Source organism: Capricornis sumatraensis, chromosome 21 (genome assembly GCF_032405125.1).
Source record: "Capricornis sumatraensis isolate serow.1 chromosome 21, serow.2, whole genome shotgun sequence".
In the NCBI taxonomy this organism is placed as follows: domain Eukaryota; kingdom Metazoa; phylum Chordata; class Mammalia; order Artiodactyla; family Bovidae; genus Capricornis; species Capricornis sumatraensis.
The window spans coordinates 28,772,925-28,799,819 of record NC_091089.1 but is presented as its reverse complement, the minus strand read 5'-3'; the positions used below and the strand labels follow the sequence as shown (position 1 = coordinate 28,799,819).

At 38.6% G+C, this 26,895-nt stretch overlaps 1 protein-coding gene across 2 annotated transcripts in view; it reads right to left on the bottom strand.

Moving 5' to 3' along the window:
• Window positions 1-7,092: 7,092 nt before the first annotated feature.
• Window positions 7,093-26,895, bottom strand: part of DSC2 (desmocollin 2) — a 37,553-nt gene continuing 17,750 nt past the window's right edge. Inside the window, exons 8-17 of one of the 2 annotated variants that reach the window (XM_068993717.1) lie at window positions 24,876-25,010; window positions 23,894-24,079; window positions 21,934-22,184; window positions 21,450-21,583; window positions 15,362-15,589; window positions 12,604-12,840; window positions 12,091-12,218; window positions 10,181-10,471; window positions 9,605-9,650; window positions 9,393-9,517 (exon numbers count right to left, since the gene is read on the bottom strand). In XM_068993717.1, the coding sequence (XP_068849818.1) occupies window positions 9,615-9,650; window positions 10,181-10,471; window positions 12,091-12,218; window positions 12,604-12,840; window positions 15,362-15,589; window positions 21,450-21,583; window positions 21,934-22,184; window positions 23,894-24,079; window positions 24,876-25,010 (1,626 nt within the window). In that variant the 3' untranslated portion in view covers window positions 9,393-9,517; window positions 9,605-9,614. Of the gene's footprint in view, window positions 9,518-9,604; window positions 9,651-10,180; window positions 10,472-12,090; window positions 12,219-12,603; window positions 12,841-15,361; window positions 15,590-21,449; window positions 21,584-21,933; window positions 22,185-23,893; window positions 24,080-24,875; window positions 25,011-26,895 lie in introns of both variants that reach the window. The other variant, XM_068993716.1, reaches the window with a different exon arrangement.

Below are 26,895 nucleotides of genomic sequence, written 5' to 3'. Positions count from 1 at the left end.
CAGAAAAAAAATGAGGCAATAGCTGAAGAACAACTTGAGGTAAATAAGTTGTATTCACATGAAAGAAGCCAATTGCAGAGTGGTTAAGAACCTAGATTCTGGAGTCATATTGCTTAGTCTGGTTCTATTGGATCCTAGTACCACTACCTTGAAGAGTCATTTAACATTTCTATCTCACTTTTCTCATCCATCAAATGGGAATAATAATGGTTCCTAATTTGAATGAGCATAAAAATAACTAACATATGTAAAGTCCTTACAGTATGGCACATAAAAACTACTATATCCAGGCTGTTATTTCCATTAAGCATTTTTATTTATGATCCAGGAAAGAAAATGATCCAGGAAACGATCCAGGCCAGAACAGATTATGGATAATGCAGGAGAAGTTTGGGCTTCCCCAGTGACTCAACAGGTAAAGAATCTGCTTGCAATGCAGGAGACATAGGAGACTCGGGTTCTATCCTTGGGTCAGGAAGATCCCCTGGAGGAGGAAATAGCAAGTCACTCCAGTATTCTTGCTGGGAAATCCCATGGATAGAGGAACCTGGCAGGCTATAATCTGTGGGGTCCCAAAGAGTCGGAAATGACTTAGCGGCTAAGCACACGCACACACTGGAGAGGTTTCATTTCTTGAACAAAAATCTTGAAGAAGCAAAAGGGCATGGGAACCAATGTATTATTGGAGAGGTTGCCTTAAAGGGAAAGAGAGAAATTCAACCATTATAAAGGATGGAGGTCAAATTACATGGTATAGTTGGAGTTTGGTAGAGTTGGTGGTGGAAAGATAAGGGAGTTCTCTTCTGTTTTTATTTTGCCATTAGAAGCAGATGCAAAGTTATCTGCCAAGTGCGGAAGGTCAATTGAGACTTATGCAGAGAGTAGGTGTAAAATAGCAAATTGACCAGACCAGTCTTTTGAATTATTGACTGTACTAGACAAGAAGTATTTTTAATGTTGTGAAAATAGTACACATTTCATACTTGTAATCTGGAACTTAAATTTCATGAATAATACCTACTATTCCCATGTGTAACACACAGTGACCATTTCTGTTCATCGCCTTCTAATTCATTAGTAATGCAGGTGATCATTCTTCAAGTTAACTGGCTGTGTTTCAACCAGTTGTCCGTGTCTCCCTGTTTGAAAAACCCTGAACTTGGGTAACAGGGCAGAATTGTGAGAGTCAGCATGGTTAACTGTTTTTTTTTTTTTTTTTTTTTCTTGAGCCGTGTTCAAGTAAGATTCATGAAATAGTTGGCAAATGGGGTTTATCCAGTGATAGGGTTTTACTGAGTAATTACAAAGACGGAAAGGGAAAGTTGAGGTTATAATGGAATATAGTAATGAATAAGTAAACTGAAGTCGAAAAAGGAAGGAAATGGTGAGAACAAAAATAGAACGAAAAAGTAGAAGGGTGTTTTGCAAGAGACTGAAAGTTGCCAAAATGTTATTGGAAGAATTCCGAAAGGAATTCAGACCCCAAAAAAGGCAAAAGAGAACTTAAGTAATTGAGTTTTAGGCACATATCCAGGCAACTATATAAATCAAAGCATCAGCAGAGTTCTTGGATAGACTTGTGCATTTTGTCTGTTAAAGACATTTTATCAGGGACACTAACCAGCTTCATGTTATCCTGGAACCAACACCAGACTAATCCAACTACCCTTCCCAGTCCTTAACGTACATTCCCCCACACCACAGATACTGCAATGCAATCTCTTTGACTTAGAGGATGTTTGGAGATCAGTAATAAACCAAGACTGAATTACCACTTCACTCATATTTAATTAACAGGATCATAGAAAATTATATCAAAGGATCATAGAAAATTATAACAAAGTGACTAGATATTTAATCTGGTCTAGTGTGTTAAGCACTGTCATGTTCAACTCTTTGCAACCAAAGAGTCGAGCCTGCCAGTCTCCTTTGTCCATGGGATTTCCCAGGCAAGAATATTGGAGTAGGTAAGCCATTCCTTTCTCCAGAGGATCTTCCTGACCCAGGGATATAATCCGGGTCTCCTACATTGCAGGCAGATTCTTAACCATCAGAGCTACCAAGGAAGTTAATCTAGTCTAACTTCTAATTTTACTTAAGAAACATACACCCAAAGAAGAAATTATGTGATTTAGCTAAAGATGCAGATGAGTTCCAAAACAGATGAGATAAAAATTCAGAATTTGGACCCATATTCCTTTTCCTTAAAAATAAAATTTATGGAGGTAATCTGTTAAAACCAAAAATGGTTGAAACTCATTGTGTTGCTTTTTCGCTTTCATGCTTAAATGTAAAGATGCACTGGCAGGTTTTAAATTATTATTATTCTTGTAAGAAAACAGCACCCAATTATAACCATAAAACAATCAAACTCTATCTGCAAGTTAAATCCTGTTCTAGGAAACTATCCAAATTCTTTTATTGTGAACAGTCAATGAACCATATAAAGAGTTTTGGAAATAATTTTATTAATTAGAAGTTTTAAAATGATATTTATACTCTAAAACATTTCCATATGCATCATGCAAAAAGAAGGAATTTAAATTACTGATGTTTATATGGAAATGTTGTGTAAAGGAGATATTAAAATAACTAGAAAATGACTTTTTCAGCAGTCTTCTGAAAGTCTTAACTTCGTGTCCATGGTAGGAGGAAGTGGTAAAGCTTGGCTTACTACAAATGAACAATTTCCTTGGTTCACAGTTGCACTCATGCAAATATTTGAAATAGTTCATTTGGCATGTCTAGAAAATTGATTACTTTTTCTTGGTCCCTAGCCAGCATATGAAAATTTAATGATGAAATAGGACTTCACATGTGGCACGGTGGTAAAGAATCAGCCTGCAATGCAAGAGACTTGGGAGACAAGGGTTGGTTCCTTGGGTTGAAAAGCTCTTCTGGAGGAGGAAGTGGCCATACACTCCAATATTCTTGCCTGGATAATCTCATAGACAGAGGAGACTGGTGGGCTCCAGTTCATAGGATTGCATATAATTGGACATAACTGAGTACACACACACACACACACAATGTAAAATTTTAGACCAAAAACATGAGTACACTCTATTATGAAATGATAAAAATTTTTTTGCTTCAACCCAGTCATTTACTGTGAATGTATGTTCATTGTAGCCTTGATGTTGTAAGGCTAAGATTTAAAGTTTTTTTTCTTTTTCTCAGAGGTCTATAAATCTCCAAAAGCCTAAAGTCCATGAACTTTTGTTATTTATTAATTTCCCCCGATTTTACAATAAAGACTCACTGTAAAATGGAAACACAGAAACATAATGAAGAAATATTTCATCTGAGATTACCACTCAATATTTTAGTATATTACTTAGTTTTACATTTATGAATATGGAATTATACTGATCTAGAGAATTATTCTATTTTTTAATGAATGCTATGTTTTATATCTTTTCTTAGCTGCCAAGCCATGTCCAACTCTTTGGCGACCCCATGGACTAGAGCCTCCTATTCTATTATCATCATCACAACTACATTTATTAATACATTGATGAGTCAAGCATTAAGAAAGAATCTTTACACGTATTATGTCATTTCTTCCTATTTTGTCCCCATATTATACATAAGAATTCTGAGGTTCCCATGACTTACCAAGGCTCCTCAGTTAGTGGAAACAAAGTTGGTATCTGGATTCAGGTCTTTCAGAGTTAGGGTCCATAGTCACCACATTCGTAATCCTCACTTATAGTACCTTGTATCACAATAATGTATTACAAATCATTTATTTTCCCATTATGGGACATGGAGCTTATTTCCAATTATCCACATATCTCACATCACTGAGCTAAACATCCTTGCTTGTGTGTAGAGTCTTTGCACCATTATCTCACTTTGTCAGGATAAATTCCTTTTACCTGATTTGACTGGTAATTTTGCACCAAAGTTCAGTAGGTTGACCCCATCACTCTCCTTTCAACTCTAGCTTTCACAACATCTCATTCCCCATGGCTCCACCTCATGTCCTTGGTTCTCAGAAATTTTCCAGTTGGCCCACTTCCCACAGGAAACATTCTTTAAGCCAAAGTCTCAACTCTTCCCCAAGTTCCTGTCCTATTTCATAAGGCCCTCTGAAGCTCCTAGCCATCATGGTTATCCAGCGATCAGTGCCTATCACCCTACCTGTCACAGCTTCCACGTAACAGTATAACACTGCCAAGTATCTGCCACTTCATAGACAGAGTCACCTGTCCGCTCCTAGTGCTGACCTCCTTGTCCCATTTGTCTCTGGAGATTTGACAACCCTGATTTGTTCCGGGAATATATACAACATAATTTGCATGTATTTTATTGGCTAGCAGCATTTATGCAGCAAAATTGGTTCACTGTTATTGTTTACTTAGTACCTTCATCCCACGATCCTACCTTAAGACTTTGCCTCTAGTTTCCCTCCATGTGGTTGGCAGGAATCACAGAGCAGAAAATTCATTCAGAAATGGCTAATTAACTGCAATTATGGGATTTTACAAACTCACATGTCAACTTTGATACATTTCCAGCATTTTGCACAAAGCAGCTGATATGAAGGAGCAAAACTTAAAAATATTTGTTTCATAAGCTTCCAAATAATTACCCAAACCTAGTTACCAATCCCTCTCTGTGGTTCTCAGACTTTATGAAATTTATGAAAAAGAGTAGCCTTCCATATTTCTTTTCAATAGCCTGTCAACCCTATGATTCTGATTCAATACAAGATCTTTAACAAACATCATGGGTGATTCTGAAGCAAATGAGCTATGAATCCACATTCTAAAAGATAGTACCAGCAAATATTTCAGCAACTTGCCGAAATTTGCTACTCTTTGTCAACTGTGACAGAATTAGCATTTTGCTCCATCCTCATTCCTACATTCTAACATAACTAAGAGTAGGCAGGCAATCAGCAGAAACTCGAAAGCTCTAACCTCTTAGCTTTTGCACAGATTTTCTGAGGGGCACAAGGGACAACTCCACCATGCCTTGTCCTGTGCCAGTGTGGACACCGAGCATAGCTGATTCAGCTTGCTCCTTCTGACATATGAGCACAGTCTGTATTAGGAAGGCCTTCCGTGGCAGTACTGGAAAGACATTAAATGACTGTATGCAAAGAAATGAACAAACGAAATTGTGATTAAAATTCTCAGAAAGTTTGGCAGCTTGGGGCAATAAAAGAATATGCCATGCAGGCAAAAAAGAGAAACTGAGGATTCTAGAGTTTCATGTAATTACAAGGATACGACACAGGAAACTCAGGAAGGCCTGACTGGATGTGGTAACATACTGTTTGTCTTTACTCATAATGAGTTAAAAATTACCAGAGTAATGTGGGTCTCACAGAAAACGGGAATGAGAGGTGCAGACCTACACAGATCTCATGCAACCTCTTAGAGCTTTGTTATGCATGGAGGTAGAAAAAATGATGGTTCTAGGTCCATAGAAGGAAGCATTTTGTCTTCAGGACATTACTGCCTAAGGGGACGACCAGGGCAAAATCTGGGCTTGAGATTTCAATCAGGAGCCCAGGAAAAGGCTGGAGATGGAGATTAAAGGAAAGCTTGTTGTCAAAGTCAGATTTTCCACTAAAAAAAAAGGGGGGGGGAACCAAGACAAAGCCAGTATCAAAATGGGGGATCCCTAAAAGCAGAAAATGATTACATGGAGACCCCCAAATGTAGACTGCACTGAACTAATGGCAATTCCCTGTAGGTTTCCCCTGTTGAAGCAGTATTTTTGCTTCCTTTTTTGCTTCCCACACCAGTGTATGGCTTATGAGGAATTTTATCTGCTTTTTGTTTAAGTCTGAAAATTGATCATACTGATTTGTGGGCTATGAATATGATTTAACTTCTTGACTACCAAGAATGAGCAATCTGGACACTATTACTAGCCGTGATGTTCTCAAAGACTATCATAGTTACAACACTGACCAAGCTTCTGGGGAAAATAAATGGGAACATCGTGGCAAGATGTCAGCTAAAAAGAAAGTGGAGCCTGGATCTATGATTATTCCCAACTATGGCATCTTCCTCTCCTATGATAATAGCAGCAGGTAACATACCTATATTTCTTTGCGACCCTGCCAGGCTCCTCTGTCTATGGGGATTCTCCAGGCAAGAATACTGAAGTGGGTTGCTATGCCCTCCTCCAGGGGATCTGCCCAACCCAGGGATCAAAACCTAGGTCTCCAGCATTGCAGGTGGATTCTTTACCATCTGAGCCACCAGGGAAGCCCAATACATATATTGAGGGCTAACTTGGTGCCAAGTCTTTTCATGAATTAACTCTTTTAATTCTGACAACTATGAAGTAGACTCTTCCAGTCCCTGGAGGAGGGGAGGGCCTGGCAACCCACTTCAGTGTTCTTGCCTGGAGGACAGAGGAGCCTGGCTATAGTCCATGGCGTTGCAAAGAGTCAGACACAACTGAAGCAACTTAGCACACATGCAGACTCTTCCAACACCCTCAGTACAGGTCATACAAGTGAGGAAACTAGACTCAAAGTCTGAGTGACTTCTCCAATCCCACAGCCAATAAGTGTGGGGCTTGGCATTTGCATCAAGGCAGTCTTTCTGGAGTGTTTGCATTTAGGTTACCATGGTGAATGCCAAAGAGTCTTAAACTCCCAGGCAAGCAATTGCTTGCCTCTGAGGAAAACCATTCCTTTGCAGAAAAAGCTAGAAGAACAGCTAAGAATAAGCCTCAAGGAGGAGTCTTAAGCACATGCAATTTTCATAGGGGTCCAGAATTAGTGCCCATTTTAAGAAGTGGATGTTCTTCTTTCCATCCAATTTGAACAAAGGAGTTTCATGTTACCTGCAACAAAGCAATCCTTTGCAGATACTTCAGCAGTCTTTGCAATGTATGTTCTGAAACACTGGAAACAGAAGACTCAGTCACTGGATGATCATTACAGAGAAACATACGCTCAACTGACAGATATTCAAAAGTCAAAAACAAAATAACAACAACAAAGACAATCCTCCCATTATCTTATTTTCTTAATTGATTTTTGTTAACATGAAATGGGTTATTAATGCAACTTATTTTAAATTGTTTAGTTTTATTAGGAGTGCCTTTTGGGTGGACCACTCTGAGTGACTTTCATGCTTAAAAACCATTTTTTATTCAAATGTCTTACAGCCACCCCAGGAGAACCCTAGAAAAACAGCTCTAGTTATTATCCCCCATTTTAGGTGAAAAAAACCAGACATGGAGAAATTATGCAACTTAACCAACATTCCATAGAATCACAGTCTTTAGAACAGTAAAATTAGATAAATGTGATGGTAACAACCAAAGACCTCTCCAAATCAAACTCTAAAATCCTAAAATGTGTAGAACAAGATTCTAAAAGAGCCTCACTTCTTTAAGTAAGAAAACACCATCCCATAAGCTCATATCAGACACATGATTAACAAACACACTGATTTTTAAAACTACCTGACTTGCTTTATCATAACTAGTCATGTACAAGAATTTTATAAATAACATTGAGAAACTGTATTTTTGACTGAGCAGCAATGAAACTACTGAAAAGATAAACAGATTATTCAATAAACTACCCAATGCTAATTCTTAAAAATAATTGGTATAAGCCAATCTTGTGAATTCAAAAGCAGGCATATTATTAACAATTCTAAATATTAGAAATATTTTTTAAATGTCTAATGGTTAGTATAGATAGAAAATTCATTGATTGAAATCAGCTGTGAAACCTACCCTGGAATTTGGTTGGCTATTAAGTTTAATTTTGTCTTATTAGTTCAAAATTTAAATTGTTTGGACCACTTCTACATTCATTAAAAACTTTAATCTTATAATATTAAAAAAAAACAAACTTTACAAACACATAGCTGTAACTAGCCATCTCATCTAAAAAGCTATATTATTCCTAGACAGCTTTCAAGATCCCTGCATTTCAAACCTTATTTCAAAAACCATCACTATTTTGCATTTATAAACTGGATCTTTACAATAATGAACTATAAATATACTACTGGGCTTCCCAGGTGCTGCAGTGGTAAAGAATCCACCTGCCAATGCAAGAGATGCAAGAGACATGGATTCAATCCCTGGGTCGGGAAGATCCCCTGGAGAAGGGAATGACTATCCACCCCAGTAATCTTGCCTGGGACATCCCAGGGACAGAGAAGCCTGGCATCTACAGTCCATGCAGTCACAAAGAGTCAGACACCAGTGAGCAACTGAGAACCAAACAAATATACTAAAATGCCCACATCCCAATTTTAATTACAGTATTCCTTTTGTTAACAAAAAATGCTGCATCTAATAAAAGCATGATATATTTCTACAATTTAGTGGCAAAATTAAAGAGTCTTTGTAGAGAAGATAATGAAGCAAGCACCAAAACAGTCCAAACAATAAAATCAACATTACATTGATTTTAAGAAAAGCCAAGAATATAGGTGCTTATATAAAAGAGAAACACAGAAATAAGACAGGAAAGAGAGATGGCTTTTAACTATATTTAGATTCTCCAACCCAAATAAAAACTTTAAGAACATAAACAAGATAGAGACAGAGAGAGAGAGGGAGAAGGGAAGGAAGGGAGGAGAGAGAAGGTGAGAGGCAGAGCCCGAGGGGGCGGTGGAGAGCGGGGGCGAGGAGACCAAAGACCAAAGCCTCACAGAAATAAAAATACACCCTTAAAGCATTTTTTAAAATGTAAATGTTCAGAGAAGGTGAGTAACAGAGCAAGTGTAAGTCAGTGCCAGATTTCACAAAGAATACAAGGTAGAAAGTAAACTCCACCAAAATGTAATTATAACAGTCAACACTTGTTTATGAAGACAGGTCATGTTACAAGACTAAAACAACATCAAGAATACAGTATAAACACTTTAGAATGTTTAGGAGAACAGCAGTCTTTAAGTACCATACAAACGATTAATGAATTAGGTAACTGAAGATGAAGTTAGAGCAAGGTCTCCACAATTTTCCACTTGGTTCTACTTCAAGTAGTCTATGCTATACACGTGAATTCGTTACATTGTATTGTACTATACATTGGCTGCTGTCATTATACCCAAATGTAAACAATAACGCAGACTTTCTTGTCTATCTGCAGGTGTCCTTAGGTGGAAGGTAAGTAATTAAACACTATGAAAAAGCCAGGAAATTTGGGCAGTTATTTACAGCATCCCTCAGTGAATGCGCATTTGGCTAAAGAGATCCCAACAAAATAAAGGGGAAAAGCCCCAAATATAGCATCTTTTATGTTTAAAAAAAAATCTTAGCTTATTAAAAAAAAAAAGACGATAAACCCATTGGCTTCTGTAGACCATCTAGAAGGCACTCATCTCTTCATGCATGTTTCCGCAAGTGTCCTAAATTTGGGTCCCAGATGATCCAAAAATTCAAGCCCATCTTCTTCTTGTCGTTCGCTGCAACAGCCCACAGATCCAGCTGCCGACCCTCTTCCTTCGTAGTTATAGGACAGGACGTAGTCTTGAGCTTGCATATGGGTGTTATCCTGATCACACTGCTGGACCTTCTGCCAAGAGGAAAAACACAACATATTTTATTATTATTATTTTAAACACCAAGACTTACTAGCATAAAAATAATTGCTTTGATTTACCTTTCATTGTTTAATTTTTAACCAGAGTGTGTCCTCTAATGGATTCCTATGTATAAAAAATGCACATGATTGGTCTGTATCATAAAAAACCATCAATTAATTAACTACATAGCAGGTTTCTAAAAGTCACACATGTGGCAGCAAGTATGCAAGCGTTTAAGTTATCATTGCTTTCCCTTTCCAGATTATGACTAATGTGAAATGCATTCGTACAACTGAACCTGAATGCATGTGGCTCAAAGCTTTCCAGATAGGCAGAGTGACTGCAGGTTGGAGTTGCCTCAGATTCCACTGTTGGTCTCTAAGACCTGATTTGTCCAATGAGAAATGGCAACACAAAGCCATGAGAAAAAGAATTTAAGTATCATCTTATTCTTTCAGAAAGAATGAACAACCAAACAAAATAGGAAGGAAAGTCAATACCCATTTAACCTCGGATTGCAATTCAATCAAAATTAAGGAAAATCAAATTTCTAATGAGTAGATTAATCATTAGGTGAAAAATCAAGATCATAATCATTTCATAATCATTTAGAAAGCTGAAAAGAAAGCAAAACAGATTTATGGGAAACTCACTTCACCAAGACGGGGCTGAGTGTAAGTGTACCACTCGGAGTACGTGTATTTGCAGTTGTCGGTTGCTATTGGTCCTCCCTTACAGGAATCCAGAGTGTGCTGTCCACCTTCCTTGCACCGTTCCAGGGTGTGTTGATGCCCAGCTTCCTGGCAGGACTCCATGGTCTGGTGCCCTCCTTTTACCATCTCGATGGTCTCTTGCCCTCCACTTTTCACTCTGGATCCCAGGGTGCCACAAATTCCCTGAGCAGAGCCACCCACGGCATGGGTTGTGAAACCATTTGTGGAATACTGAAACAAAACAGTTGGCATTGGGGAAATACAGAGAAAAACAAAAAATGAGAAAAAGAACAAATCATGCAGATAATGCCATGAATTTTCATGCTAGGAGGTAAGCATTCCAAGGGCTGGAACTCAATCTATCTTGGCAACCTTGGGTACCTAACTACCTTAATTCTACTGCTTCACTAGGTAGCTTCCAATACAGGAAGCCAACTGCAAGATGTCAAGTGATCTGAGCCTTAAGACAAGTCAGAAAACCTGATGTGTACTCCTTTTTTAATAACTGCTTAGAATACTGTACAACTTCATCTGTGAAATCCTTCCAGCATCTCACATCTCAGGCTCAGGATTCCATACTATTGTCTCACACAGACTGATGCTGCTTAAATTCATTCCCTTCACCTGACTAGAACAAAAACAGAAATAATAATCGGTATTTTTATTCAGTGACTAACTGAGTTCCCTTCAACTGAAACAAAATTAACAGAAATAACAAGTTGCCGTAAAAAGCAGCAATACTAAATCCTTGTCATCTAATTAAACAAAGACAAATCAGCAGAGAAAGTAAGAACACCAAAGCTCTGGACACTAACTTTCCATGTTACGTTTTTCTAGGAAACTCTAAGTTTCATTTTTTCTAATACCTCCCTAGATGTCAACATCCTTTTGTTTTCTAGATCCTTCCTGCTCTAATCATCAATTACATTTTGGTAGGGAATTTATTTATTCCTCATCCACATACTGGGGCTTCCCTCATAGCTCAGTTGGTAAAGAATCTGCCTGAAATACAGGAGACCCCAGATCTATTCCTGGATCGGGAAGATCTGCTGGAGAAGGGATAGGCTCCCCACTCCAGTATTCTGGCCTGGAGAATTCCATGGACCGTACAGTCCATGGGGTTGCAAAGAGTTGGGCACAACTGAGCGACTTTCACTTCACTTGTTTCCTTCATCCACATACAAGGCTGGAACTCAAAGCTGAAGCAGTGCCATCACCTTTTAGCATGATTGCTTCATACATTTGACTGCAGGCTCCTTTCTAACCCATAGTAGAGCCTGAAAGCCTCCAGTAAAGTTCTTCCCACGATGATTAAAGCCTGTAGTCATTTTATGGCTGCTGCCAGAAAAAAAATTAAAATCATTATGCTGATGATTGGTGAATAACTAAATGAAACCCTTTTACAGTACAACCAGCAGCTTCAATTATATAAAAAAGACAGGATTTAAAGTTGAAGCCGTGACACACTTGAAATAGGGAAAAAAAAAAAATAATGATATGCCAAAGGATTTTTACTATTAAGTAACATTACATGGCCAAATTGAAATGCCACATATCACCATGGGATCAATGTCATTTAATTTGTCCCCTGCAACTGATGACATGTTATATATTGTAAGCTATCTGATTTCAAAAAAACTTTTCCCAGAAAAGATCACTACAGTTGTTTAGGCAAATTTATTGTTTGAATGTATACTAATATTTTGGCTGAACCACGTGGCAGGAGGGATCTTAACTCCCTGACCAGGGACTGAACCGGCGCCCCCTACGGTGGAAGTGCAGAGTCTTAACCAGTGACCGCCAGGGAAATCCCTATCGTCTGTATCTATTTTGAAAAGACAAACATTTACCACTTTGTCATCGCCAGGAGCTTCAGTGTTTGACACAATGAGGTTCTGCTGAGCTAAATCATCAGGAAATACTTTTGGCTTTTTGGCTGCCCCAGCAGTAGCCCCACAGACCAAGGTGAATAAGATACCTGCAGGATAAGAGAGATGACTTTGGTTTATCATAAAAGACTGTTATGAATTTATGATGACAAATACAAAAACCACTTTCCAGAAAACATAAATATTATTGCTTGAGTCAAAGCAGCATCCATTAGAAAAGCCTGCCTTAAATAGATATGCCACAAACAAGGACACGCTCAGTGCTGTATTTGTGTTGAATTTCATGTCTGCACCAATTACGACAGCACTAATATGATACCTACATGCACTTTCAATATAAGAATTAAACATGTGTGTGTTAAATAGAAACGTAGCTACATACAAATGAGCAGCCACAGATAACAGTGTTGAGTCTAAGAATGTGTCCTGAAAGTTATTTTAAAGGTTATCGTTTAAATTCATGAAAGGACTTACAAAATAGCAATGCTATGCCCAACAATATTGCAAGGATGGCCCACTTTCCAAGTATCACTTCTCCGTTGCCAGTCCTCGGACTTCGGTAAGTGTCGCAGTCATTTGGGGTAACACAGTCACATAATATCACGTCTAACTGAGTGACGAGTGACTGGCCAAGTCTATCTGTAACTCTCACAGGGACTGTGTATTTTCCAAACTGGAGGTCATTCAGATAGGAGAGACGTGCTGCTGTATCTGAAAGGAAATAAAACCATGACTTATAGAATGTCATTGATTTCTCCTGAGCATAAATAACTAGTGACAGGATATTCAGCATCATTTCCATACAATGGATATTCCTAATGGGAATGGCTCAAGTCCTACTCGATTGTAAGTGTGCCTGGACAAAGTCTTTCTGATCATATACAAGTTTGTTTATGCTGCCTCTTTGTATAAAGGTCTTATGGCTTTTGTAATAATATATTTCATCTGTCCATACACAAATCCTTCTCATCACAAATAATAGATTTGTTAAAAGACTGACTTTTATCGTATCTTTAAAAATTTTAATATGACCCAAATTTTAATTTTAATATATCTTCTTTTGTGCATGATTCATCAGAGAATTTCATAGTCTGAATTCCAGATGTTTCTCCTTACTTTATTTTCATATATTATGCCAAACCATGAACTTACTATCAAGGCATCAGTCATGATGCTGGAACTTCTTCTCATGATCCTATAAGACATTGGGACCAACCTTATATTTTTTGCATTTGATTTCTTTTTTTAAGTCAAGAGTGGAAAAATATCCAGATCAAAATCCAACAGTCTTGGGGACAGAGCCAAAAATATGCTACTTTACATATAGATTACACATACCCATGCCCAAGAATAATTCTCCCCAGTTAGCTGGCCTGGTGGGACATTTTTATTACTTCATATTTGATGCTCTAACTGTAAACCTTCAATACTTGGGTAAAAAAAATAAGTCACTGAATTGAGTCAATTTTAAAGGAAAGCATGATTAACCCAGTGTCCATGAATGTGTAAGAAATAATAATAAGACTAACAAAACCAAGATTTATGATTCAAAACAAACCATGGTCTATTGCATTGTCTTTCTTGTTTACTTCCCCCTATAATCCCATCTTACACATGAATAAATGAATGAATGCCCAAGAAGAATAAATAGTATAATGAGACCTAAAGCCTCCTTAGAACACAGTCTTCTCCACTTAGCGTTTTTCAGGCTTTTGGACTATTTCACAATCCAGCAAAACTTTAATACAGTTTTGACCAACATAATCCTGTTAGCATTTCACTGTAATAAGTAGGATTTTTTTTTTTAATTACTGCCTCTTTTAACATTGCATAAAAAGATGTGATGTTATGACACCAAAGAAGTAGAGAGGTCATCTAAGTAAAAGGTTGCTTCTCACATACACACTCATTGGTATGCTAAGTCGCTTCAGTCGTGTCCAGCTTTTTGCGACTCCATGGACTACAGCCCTCCAAGCTCCTCTGTCTGTGGGATTCTCCAGGCAAGAATAGTGGAGTGGGTTGCCATTCCCTTTTTCAGGGGATCTTCCCCCAGGGATCAAACCTGCAGTTCTTATGTCTGCATTGGCAGGCACACTCTTTACCACTAGCTCCACCTGGGACTCATTGGAATGTTATTAAAAACACTGAAAATTTTGTCTGTCAGTTCACAGAGCAACTTGTAATAGGAAATCAAGAAATATTCACTGAAAGCGTGGGGAGGAAAACCATTCAAGGGCATTTTAAAGGCAACCCCCATTCAGTTTACAGTAGATGAAGGCTAGAGTTAGGGTCATGAAAGCTGGAGTGACAGGACATGGTGCACAGGTTGTGCAGTCAGGAGACACAGAATGTGCTGGAAAGTTGAGAGCTGATGTAGGGAGTGAGGCAACGGGGGCCCGGAGAGAAGTTCCTTTTGCTTTTGCCATTCTTGTCACCATAGATTTTAACAAAGGTAAAGTCAGAAGTACACACTGGGACCAAGTCGGGGAAGAATCCCACATAAAAAATGTTAGATAAGAAATGGTCGAAAGTCAATGCGGTGCAGAAAAGGGATCAGACAGTGGACACTGTGAGGCACTCCCAGACCCCCTGCAACCAGGGATGTATGGTCCCAGCTGCCTGGGAGACTATCAGCACCGCCAGGGACTGGGCCTTCCTGCCAAAGGTCATGCCCCCTCGGGCAGCCCAAACCACTGACAGAGTCACGAAAAAGCACAGAACAGAATGGCCACTGAGGAATGGAGACAACTCATGTGTTAGTCAAGGCTGTCCTTTGGCCTGAGCTGCAGCTTGAGTTCTCTGCTCCACTCTACTTTCTTTCCATTCACATGTACTGATGCCAAGGAAACGCCTTGATAAACATTCAGCCTAGAAAGACTGTCTCAGTGTCCGCTTCCCTGAGAACACACCTGCTAAGGATGGGGATTCCCTTCTGACCAAGGAAACCACCGTCATGTGAAAAATCTGTGTGCGTGGGAGGCACACAAGCCTGGCAGTGGTTCTATCAGATCTAGTCTGGTGGGGTTGGGGCAGGAGGGATAGCGTGTAGTGTGGGAATGAGAATTCACGCAAATCGTAGGGAATCCTGGCACAGGACTGACCAGAAACAGGCTCTTCCCACCAACGCTGAGAAACTCATGTTCATTTGTTGGTTACCGTACAGCGAATTATTCCTCTATATTTTAGACATTTTGATGCTGAAAACGACAGAGTAACATTTAGAAATACATACCGTTAACCTTTGTCAGTCTCCACATTCTAAGTACCTCTGAATTCGAAACACCTTCCAAACTGAAGTCAAAGGGTGGGCCGTGGATGGGTTCATCAGGATCTACAGCAACAATCTCGGCCGATGACATGACAGTTTTACAGATTATCACTGTCCGCTGACGTATGACTGGGCCATTATCATTCACATCCTCAAGAATAATCCCCAGTATTCCATTACATGTTCTCCCATCTAGAAAATTGGATATGAAAATATAATTTCTTGATTTTTGAGTTTCTATTAGGCAATTACACATTAGGCATTTGTACCACAGAAATAACAGGAACAGGTACAGTCTTAGGTTTCATCATTAAGATACGTTAATAGAAAGACATAATCCATTTCAAAGATGTTGTACAAAAAATAACTGCTATTTAGATTTGTTGTCCATTCACTAAAAAGCTGCAATAGACATGGAATTTTTGTAGAGGTGAGTTTTGACAGATTTTTAAAAAGAGGAAGGAAGAGAGGACCGAAAAGGGCATTTCTGGTAGAGTCAAAACACAAGGAGATTTAATAAGGTGGGAAAACACATACGCAGACCTATGTTCTGGACATAATGAAAGGGAAGGCATGTGGAAAGCACTTAAAGTTTGGGGGCTGGTGCTGCTGCTGCTGCTAAGTTGCTTCAGTTGTGTCTGACTCTGTGCGACCCCAGAGACGGCAGCCCACCAGGCTCCCCCATCCCTGGGATTCTCCAGGCAAGAACACTGGAGTAGGTTTCCATTTCCTTCTCCAATGCATGAAAGTGAAAAGTGATAAGTGAAAGTGAAGTCGCTCAGTCGTGTCCGATTCCTAGCAACCCCATGGACTGCAGCCTACCAGGCTCCTCCGTCCATGGGATTTTTCCAGGCAAGAGTACTGGAGTGGGGTGCCATTGCCTTCTCTGAAGGTTTGGGGGCAGGAAAAGTAAAAGGGGTAAAAGGCATAAGACATGCATTTGGAAGATTAGAACAAAATTAGTACACAGAAATGTTTAACACATAAAAGACCCCAGAAGTGGAAAATCACTTGCAAACCCAAATAATCACTCTGAGGTAGCCTAAGGAATTCATCTATCAATACAGTCAATAAACTTACTGAGTAATTACTTGGCACAGAGCTCTGCAGTGGAAAATCTGGGAGATTCGAAGATGAAGTGGGCATGGGTCCCAGCTACAAATGAGTAACACAGTTGTGAAGCCTAAAAGTGAACATAAATCCAGGACTTGTGTCTATAAACTATTTTTTCTTTCTGCTTATTAATAAGCAGGCCATGGTTATGAAGAGTGGAAAAGAGGATGAAGTAAACTTGTGCCATCTGCAGCCCAGGGCTGTGTCTTATCCGAAGCTGCCCTCCTAAGGAAAGTGAGGAGACCAGGCAGAGCCCTGCAGCCACTACCTCAGCCCAACAACAGGACCAGTTGTATTTCCAGGGTCATCATGGGCCAGGAGCCACAGCCCACCAAGTTAAGAAACGGGTGCTGAACTGGGGGCCACAGAAAAGGACATGGTGGAAGCAACTACAAAATTGCTCTGGGGTACCCTTATGGCCAAAAGTGGAGAGGAACTAAAGAGCCTCTTGATGAAACTAAAAGAGGAGAGTGAAAAAGCTGGCTTAAAGCTCAACATTCAGAAAACGAAGATCATGGCATCTGGTCCCATCACTTCATGGCAAATAGATGGGGAAACAGTGGAAACAGTGTCAGACTTTATTTTTCTGGGATCCAAAATCACTGCAGATGGTGATTGCAGCCATGAAATTAAAAGATGCTTACTCCTTGGAAGGAAAGTTATGACCAACCTAGAGAGCATATTAAAAAGCAGAGACATTACTTTGCCAACAAAGGTCCGTCTAGTCAAGACTATGGTTTTTCCAGTGGTCATGTATGGATGTGAGAGTTGGACTGTGAAGAAAGCTGAGTGCCAAAGAATTGAGGCTTTTGAACTGTGGTGTTGGAGAAGACTCTTGAGAGTCCCTTGGACTGCAAGGAGATCCAACCAGTCCATCCTAAAAGAGATCAGTCCTGGGTGCTCATTGGAAGGACTGATGCTAAAGCTGAAACTCCAATACTTTGGCCACCTCATGTGAAGAGTTGACTCATTGGAAAAGACTCTGATGCTGGGAAGGATAGGATGCAGGAGGAGAAGGGGACGACAGAGGATGAGATGGCTGGATGGCATCACCAACTCGATGGACATGAGTTTGGGTAAACTCCGGGAGTTGGTGATGGACAGGGAGGCCTGGCGTGCTGTGATTCATGGGGTCGCAAAGAGTCCAACACAACTCAGAGACTGAACTGAACTGAACTGAACTGACAGTGGAATAGAGGAAAAGTCTGAAGATGAAGGCAAGTCAATACCTCCTATTTAATATCCTGCAAATTAAACTTCCAGAATGAGCAAGGTTAATGTTTAAAGGAAAGCCAACAAAATCACTAATCAGAAGATTAACTCACTTTATGCAAGATAGCTTCAAATCATGTATATTTACTGTTTTCAAAAACATAAAGTTAACTGTTTAAATAAGAATGCAATTGACAGCTGAAATTCCAGTAGAAATAATCTAATAATCATCTAATAGGGACTCTAGAAGAAAAGGATAAATAAAATGGTAAGGAAGCAATACTTAAAGAAACACTGGCTGAGAATATCCCAGAACTAAAGAAAAACATGGACTTTTTTTTTTTTTAATGTTCTGATCTGACTGCACTACTGGGTAAATAAAACTAAATTCTCAGCATAAACACTGAATTAAAACTATATGTTGACACAACCTAGGGAGCTACAAAAGTTATCTGGATGTATGACCTACAAAAAGACAACAGACACTAAAATAAGCATTGGCAACAAGAAATGCCAAAGGACGATGGAGTACCACTTGCAGGGTACTGAGGGAAAGAAAGAGTTAACTCAAAATTTTAAAGCAAGTCAAATGACAAAACCAAACATGAGGATGATATTGAAATATTTTTCAGAACAAGAAAACTGAGGGTTTATCACCCACATCGCACCATTGAAAGAACTAGTGAAGGATATAGTTCAGCAAGAAGAAAAGGGAACTAGAAGAGAAGAAATGAGATGCAAGAAACAAGGCAACTATCTCTCACTTAGGACAACTTAAAAAAAAAAAAGACAGAAAGGTAGCAAGAATATATGCAAACATGTATTTTATCTGCCTGACAAACTTTTCTATTAGGGCAGAATATTCTCTTCCCTCAGATTTTTCTGGTTCTCATGCTACGTGGTGTTTTCTTGCTCCCTCTGAAAATAAAGATTGCAGGATACGATTTGGGTCCACACACAGAGTTGAAAGCACATGTCTTACTGACTGAATTAGATTAATTGTAATGGCTTTAAAAATCGACCTAGTCTACATTGCTTGCTGTTCTACCACTGTAATAAATGCTTGAATTCCCCTGTCATGTAATGTGTAGAGTTGTTCAATAAACTTTTTTTTTTTCACATTGTGATCAGTATTGGTATAGAATATGTCAACCAAAGATTTTAGACATCTAACTCAGTGTCTCACAGCTCTGTTCTTCATGTGTTAATAATAAATAATATTATTTTATTTACTGAAGTATATGCATGCAATGCTCAGCTTCTAATATTAATATAATTCTATATCCGTGTGTGCACGCTAAGTCACTTCAGTTGTGTCCAGCTCTTTGAAACCCTATGGACTGTAGCTCCTCCGTTAATGCGATTCTCCAGGCAAGAATACTGGAGTGGATTGCCATGCCCTTCTCCAGGGGATCTTCCCGACCCAGGGATCAAACCCACATCTCTTATGTCTCCTGCGTTGGCAGCCAGGTTCTTTACCACTAGCGCCACTTGGGGAAGTCCTGGTTCCCAATTCTATATGGGTAAATACCAATTTCAAAAAAATCCTGGACGGTGGTCCACAATTTATATGCATGACACTCTCCTGCTAAATGCTTTTACAAATCTGAAAGCACACTCCTCCTCCCAACAGTGTGAATCTTACAAGAGAAGAAATGTAAAACTCAACTACATAGAGGAGACACCTGGGAGAAACTGCCAACTGAGGTTAGATCAAGAAAGGAAATTGAACTCGAAGCTTAAAAAAGACCTATGTTTAGAAGAGGGGAAGACAGTACAACTAAAAAGTACAGAGATATGAGAGGTATGTGTGGAAAAGTTGAGACACTGAAGACTTGAGGGAGAATTTTTAAAAGAGGAAGAAGCAAGTGCTGTAGGGAAGCCGGAGAGAGGAATTTAGCATAAGCCCAGAGGTCAGTGCTCACAGGAGACAGCATTTCTCACATGAAGTAGGTGGGGTGGGGAAGGTCCAAAGGGAATGAGTTGCTACAGATCTTTTAAAAAGGTAAAGAATGAAAACAAATAAACAAAAAACATACTTTAGTACAATCTCAGTTCATATTAAAAAAAAAAAAATACATGGAGTTACTTATCCCTGACCAGCTTCAAAAGAAATGAATGGAAAAGACCCCATTACACATTCATTTTTGACCACAAGGATGATACAGTGCCTCTCTAAACACCATGAAACATTTGCTCTCTTGCTTATTTTTATCTCCTCTGCAACAGAGGAAAGTGTGGAATAAAATCATATCCAAAATCTCTCATTCCAGACTAATTTTTATCTCATCAATGAACAAACCATTTGCCAACTGCAATATAAAATGTAAAAATAATGGACTTGATATTCATATTATTTCTCTTCTTTTCACTTGACTTTGACCAAAAAGCATGTCTTGACAAAGGGACAAAGGAAGCTGAGGTCTTTAAGGATAGTCTTTAATTGGATTAAGTTAAATTAACAATGGTTTCAACTTTACCAAATCAATCAATGGATATGAACCATTTCTCATTAATTTAGAAAAAGCTGAAGTACCTAAAACATCTTCCAAAATCACTTCTAAAATCTTATTTTGCAAGCTATGGTATAATATTTTATGTTCACTGTAGTTAACATTTATTTTACAGAGGCACAAAGTTCAAGTGTATGTTACAGTAAAAATTATATTTTATGTAATAAGAGGATCCCATTCCTGATCATTGTGCTCACATTCCAGTTTTACAGGGCTCATGCTGCTGCTGCTGTTAAGTTGCTTCAGTCATGTCCGACTCTGTGTGACCCCCATAGACAGCAGCCCAAAAGGCTCCTCTGTCCCTGGGATTCTCCAGGCAAGAATACTGGAGTGGGCTGCCATTTCCTTCTCCAATGCATGCATGCATGCTAAGTCGCTTCAGTCGTGTCCAACTCTGTGCAACCCCATGTACAGCAGCCCACCAGGCTCCCCTGTCCACGGGATTATCTAGGCAAGAATACTGGAGTGGGCTGCCATTTCATTCTCCATACAGGGCTCATGGAAAATGACTTTACATTTTACATGATTTTGTGGATTCACAGTATTTGTTTTCTAATTTTATAGTATCAGAATACTAATCCCCAAGTATATTGTTAGTTTCCTGTAGAAAGATACGTTTTTAGGATTGTGTGTGCTAAGTTGCTTCAGTTATGTCTGACTCTTTGCACACCATGGACTGTAGCCTGCCAGGCCCCTCTGTCCATGGGATTCTCCAGGCAAGATACTGGAGTGGGTTGCCATGTCCTCCTCGAAGGGATCTTCCCGACCCAAGGACTGAACCAGAATCTCCTATGTCTCCAACACTGGCAGGCAGGTTCTCTAATACTAGCACCACCAGGGAAGCCCTTTTAGGACTGTCTATGCGGAAATTAAGTATATTATCTCTATAATGAATTTTCCTGCTGAAGTGAGTATTTTTTAAGAGATATGAATAAATAAATTGAAGCTGATTTTACTAAAGTAATTTTCTTCACTAAAATGGTTATTTAATTTTAATAAAGCACAGTCATACATTTTCTATGACTAAATTATTTTATACTTACATACAAAACTGAAGGTGCTACTAGAAAGCAAACTTGAGTTAATAAATTATAGCAAACCCCTCAATACTTGTCATCTGGGGAGGAAAAAACTTTGAATGTACATTGTTAATTTAAAAACAGGATGTACGTGATTGAGAGTCTACATAGCTGGCTTAAACACGAAGTCCTTACCTTTGTCTGAGGCAAGGATTGAAATATTATATACACCACTTCTGGCTTCTCTATCGAGTCTTTTCAAAATTGTGATTACTCCTGAGTTTTCATCCACATCAACCCACCCTTCTGGATCACTTGACTTCATATACCTGTAAATAATGATGAGTTAAAATAGCAGAATAGATCATAAGTCAAATTGCAATAACAGTATCAAAATAAATTATACATTTTAAACAGTGAAAGTTGCTCAGGCGTGTCTGACTCTTTGCGACCCCACGGACTGTGGAATTCTCCAGGCCAGAATACTGGAGTGGGTAGCCTTTCCCTTCTCCAGGGGATCTTCCAACCCAGGGATTGAATCCAGGTCTTCCGCATTGCAGGCGGATTCTTTACCAGCTGAACCACCAGGGAAGCCCAATGTACACAGAAACTTTTTTTTCTTTTCTAAGAAAAAAAAACATGGTCAATTTGACGTTCACCAAAATAGAATTACAAGTACCTTATGCCACTGCTACTTCTTGTTTCCGGGTCGTATGCTTTATAACCAACGTTCTTTGTTCCCACTGGTACATTTTCTTTAATTCGAACAGTTTGTACCCGAGGGTCACACTCAGGGCCCTCATCCTGATTTTGTACATTAACAGTGACTGTTGCCATGTTCATGGTTGATCTTGAAGTACCAATATATGGAGCTTCATTAACTGCACCAATTTGCAGGGTCAGCTGCTGTTTTTCTTCATAATTCAGTGGCTACAAAAGCAAGCATGTTGAAAATCAGATCAAGATGCAATATTTGGCCATGTGAACTAGTGTGTAACTAGTTAGCTTTGGGAATATGCACTAAGTGCTGGCTCAGGAAGAGTCATGAAAATACTAAACATATACCCACAAATGTGCTGATCCAGTATTTGGGTAGAGGCAGCAAAAAAAAAAAAAAAATCCCTCAATTGCAAATTTAACACAATATCATAGGTCCTAACGGCAATTTTAGATAGTATTTAATTAACTATTATTATTTGAAATATTACTTTTGGGACTCGATGCCCTAATCAACAGTAACTTACTATTCCATCAGTTTGGACACAGTTTATCCTATCCTCCTGAGATGAAAACAAATATCTATACCTTGTTTAAGGCAGAAAAGGTGGGTCAAATTTTATAAGATGTTTTTAAGATAAGAGACAAGAAAACAGAAAGATTATGGGTGATACACTTTTCTTTTCTACCTTTTTTACCCCAGTTACTCTTTAAAAAATGGGGTACTATCAAGTTTAATAGAAGGTATTAATTTTATTTTACCTGATTCATAGCTGTATTAAAAATGGGTGAAACCATTTCCCAGAAGACAGATTTTTTCCCTTTATTTTTTAATTGGAGGAAAATTGCTTTACAATGTTGTGTTGGTTTCTGCACTACAACAACTATATATACATACATCCCCTCCCTCTTGAGCCTTCCATCCCTCCCTCCCTCCATCCCACCCCTCAAGGTCATCACAGAGTGCCAAGCTGGGCTCCCTGTGTTGTCAGGTCTTAGATTTCACAGAGATAATTTTCCTTTCTATAATGCCAAGGATTAGGGCAGGGTTGGATAAAGAAAGAAACAAGATTTAAGGGACAATCCCTTTGCTGTTTGAAGCAGAAATTAACCCACAGAATGCAGTTAATTTTCATCACAGTAAGAAAAACCAATAATCATTTTTATAATCCATTCCCCTTGTGAATGTAGAAAAGGGAAACCAGAGACCCAGGATAGAATCATGCTCTAGTAAAAGAAGCAGCAGAACCATAGGCTCCTATGGTTTTGTCCAAAGCCAGAGCTCAGATGACTTTATGGGTTAACTCTGCCACCTGAATTAGCAGTGATGTCTCCTGAGATAATTACAGATTATTAGAAAGAGGTTTTGGAAGTATTTACATCTTTGAATGGTTGAGGACTCCCGTTCTGAACCAGGAAGTAAAGAACATACTGTACACTGTATCCAAAAGAAAAGATCTATAAAACAGCTTCCCTATGAGTCTGACCAAGAATAACTCATTATTTGGGAAATTCAATAATGAACTAGCAGCTCCTTGACACAGTGATAGAAAGAGTGGACTAGGATAGCCTGGCAGTGTCTCACTGGTGCCAAAACTGTGCTAGCTTTTTGATTGTTAAGAGATACTGGTTAAAACAAAAAAAGGAAAAAAAAACAACCAGAGATACTCGTTACAAAGTGGGTACTATATCTTATTAATTGAACATACATAAATGTAATAATTCTAAACTATCATACCTTTTCAAAATGTTCCCCAAAATGAGTACAATCATCCCACTATATACATGAAGAACACAGTATTTACATTTACTGAACTATTTGAGATCTACATATACTAGAATTCCTCTCTTTTCATTAAGCTCTAATATGCTAATCTATCATATTATAAGCTACAAATAATAATCTGCTGATTTATTCTTACCTTAACCACATACAGAACTCCTTCATTGGTTTGGGAATCTGTTACAATTTTAAAATTTCCATCTTCATTACCCTTTAAAATGGTATAATTAGCCCTCCAATTAGCAGTATGAATTAAATCCTTATCCTGAACAGCAACACGTAAGATTTCCACATCAATTCTATTCTCCTCCACCGATGCCACATACTAAGACAACAAAAAATGACAAAAGAAGTTTAATTAGTAACTCTCACAAAAGCAGAACATCATGTAAAGTAAGCCTGGCTCTTCTAATTTTCAAAAATTATGTTTGAAAAGTGTAAGTGAAAGTTGCTCAGTCATGTCCGACTCTTTGCAACCCCATGAACTATAGTTCTGGAATTCTCCAGGCCAGAATAGTGGAGTGGGTAGCCTTATCCCTTCTCCAGGGAATCTTCCCAGCCCGCGGATCAAACCCAGGCCTCCCGCATTACAGGCAGATTCTTTACCAGCTGAGCCACAAGGAAAGCCTAAGAATACTGGAGGGAGCAGCCCATCCCTTCTCCAGGGGATATTCCCGACCCAGAGATCTAACTGGGGTCTCCTGCACTGCAGGCAGATTCTTTACCAACTAAGTGGTGGCTCAGACGGTAATGCGTCTGCCTACAATGCGGGAAACCCGGGTTCGATCCCTGGGTAGGGAAGATCCTCTGGAGAAGGAAATGGCACCCCACTCCAGTACTCTTGCCTGGAAAATCCCATGGACGGAGGAGCCTGGTAGGCTACACTCTATGGGGTTACAAAGAGTCGGAGACGACTGAGCGACTTCACTTTCTTTCACTTTCTTTCTTAAGCTATCAGGGAAGCCCAAAACTATATTTACATGATTTTAAACCCTAAGTCCAAACTACTTATATATGGCTGGGAAAACTTCATTTGAGATCACTGGGCATGAAGGGAGATGTGCATATTTAGCAACTAACTCTGCCTTTTACATTTTCTTATATTAAAATCACACACTTACAGAAGAACGGGTGAATGTTGGCAAGTTGTCATTCACATCTTCAATATTAATGACGCAAGCTGCAGTTGTCTGCAAACCAAAATACTGACCATCCATGTCTTGCACTTTAATTTTCAGCTGGTATTTATCAATTAGCTGAAAAGAAAGTAAGAATTTAATTACTGAGTGAAAGCAACATTATAAATGAAATCATAACATAATTTTCCTTGCATTGAAAATTTAAGAAGTACACTATTAGACTTTATAGTTTTCATATACTGCCAGAAGAATAATTTCCTCATACTAATTTTCAATTAATTTATGAAAATATAATAGTTTCTCAAATTTAAAGCGCTACTCATAGAATTAACTTGGCTTTTGTATTACTTAACAGAAAGAAAAAATATTGTCATAGCACACTTAAAATTGCCTAGTAATTAATTAAAATCTTTATCTCCTATTCAAAGTACATTCTTACATTCAAAAATACATTAACAGTGACTCTATACCAGTCTTATGATAAAGCAATAACATACTCTCTTGCAAAAGTGGTGGATTTTAAATATTTACTTGACATTTATTAAAAGATCATTAAATTAGCATGAGAAGAAAGTTCTGGAGCTTTGTAAATTTTTTTTTTCTCTTCATGGAAAATAGTGTCTTTTTTTAAAGGATTTTCCATTCTTTAGAGATTGCAGACTCATCACTAGTAAGTTTAAGAAAGTGTGTTTCCCCTCATAACGGTCTCATCTGTCACAAGTATTGAGATATGGAAGGATTAACAGCAACTCTAATAATAATGCCACCTAGACTGAACATTAGGAAGCTTGGGTTCTATTGCCAAGCTCAAAAATAGCAAATGTAATCTTTGGCAGCTGAAAAAATCTTTTTCCTTAGTTTTCCTCTTCTATAAAATGATAATAATACCTTTGCTAAGTAACTGACCTTTTATAAGACAAAAAAATATATAAAAAACTTCCTGACCTTCCACCTAGAATAGTTGCCGTTCTCTTAGAAAACCAAATTGAACCGGGGTCTCCTGCGTTGCAGGCAGTTTCTTTACCAACTGAGCTATCAGGGAAGCCCTTTCCTTCCTTTAGACTTCCTAAACTTTCTAGTCCTTATGCACTGGACTCAATATTACCTAAAATAAAACCATTAATAATACTTCTCTCAGTGGGTATACTTTTACACTCCTGACTTTTTCCTGATTTACTCCTCTCTCATAATCAATCACATATGTAGAGCTGAAACAATTAATGGTCTTCTTTTATTCAAAAATTTTAAAAGCTCAGACTAGTATACTTCTAGGAGGAAATATGGATTCTATTTGTAGCAAGCTATGATTTATTGGGAATGATCAACTAGCAGATAACACAAAGACAGAAATGAAGGTTGGGACTTAAATATCAACCTATGATTATCTTCAGATGGAAGAAAAGCTCTGATGCTTAAAGAGATTAAAGTGTAGAAGACCAACAGAAAAAAAATCAGAAACCTGGGATCAGAAAGTGAGTCCAAAGCTTTCTTGGGTAAAAGAACTCCAACACTCCTTCATTAGTCAAATGTTCTCAAGTGTTTTATCAGAACAATCTATTTAAGGCTTGACGATAAAAGAAAACTTGGTTTATAACCTGCTCTTCCTGAGCATACAAATTCCATGAAGAATCTCTATAATCTGTAGACCTATGACAGCAATCCATTCATTTAGCAAGTGATACCCCATTCTTCACTGGCATGTGCGTGCATGCATGCTTGCCCAGTTGATTCAGTCGTGTCTGACTCTGTGACCCTAGGGACCGTAGCCCACCAGGCTCCTCTGTCCATGGGATTCTCCAGGCAAGAACTCTCGAGTGGGTTGCCAGTTTCTACTCCAGGCAATCTTCCTGACCCAGGGATTGAACCCACTCTGCACTACACATGGATTCTTCACCCGTGAGCCACCCAGTAAGCCCTTTCACTGGCACAGATTCATTGTAAGAATATATAAATTATAAATAATAAAATTGAATTTAAAAATAGAAATTTTACTTAGGAATGT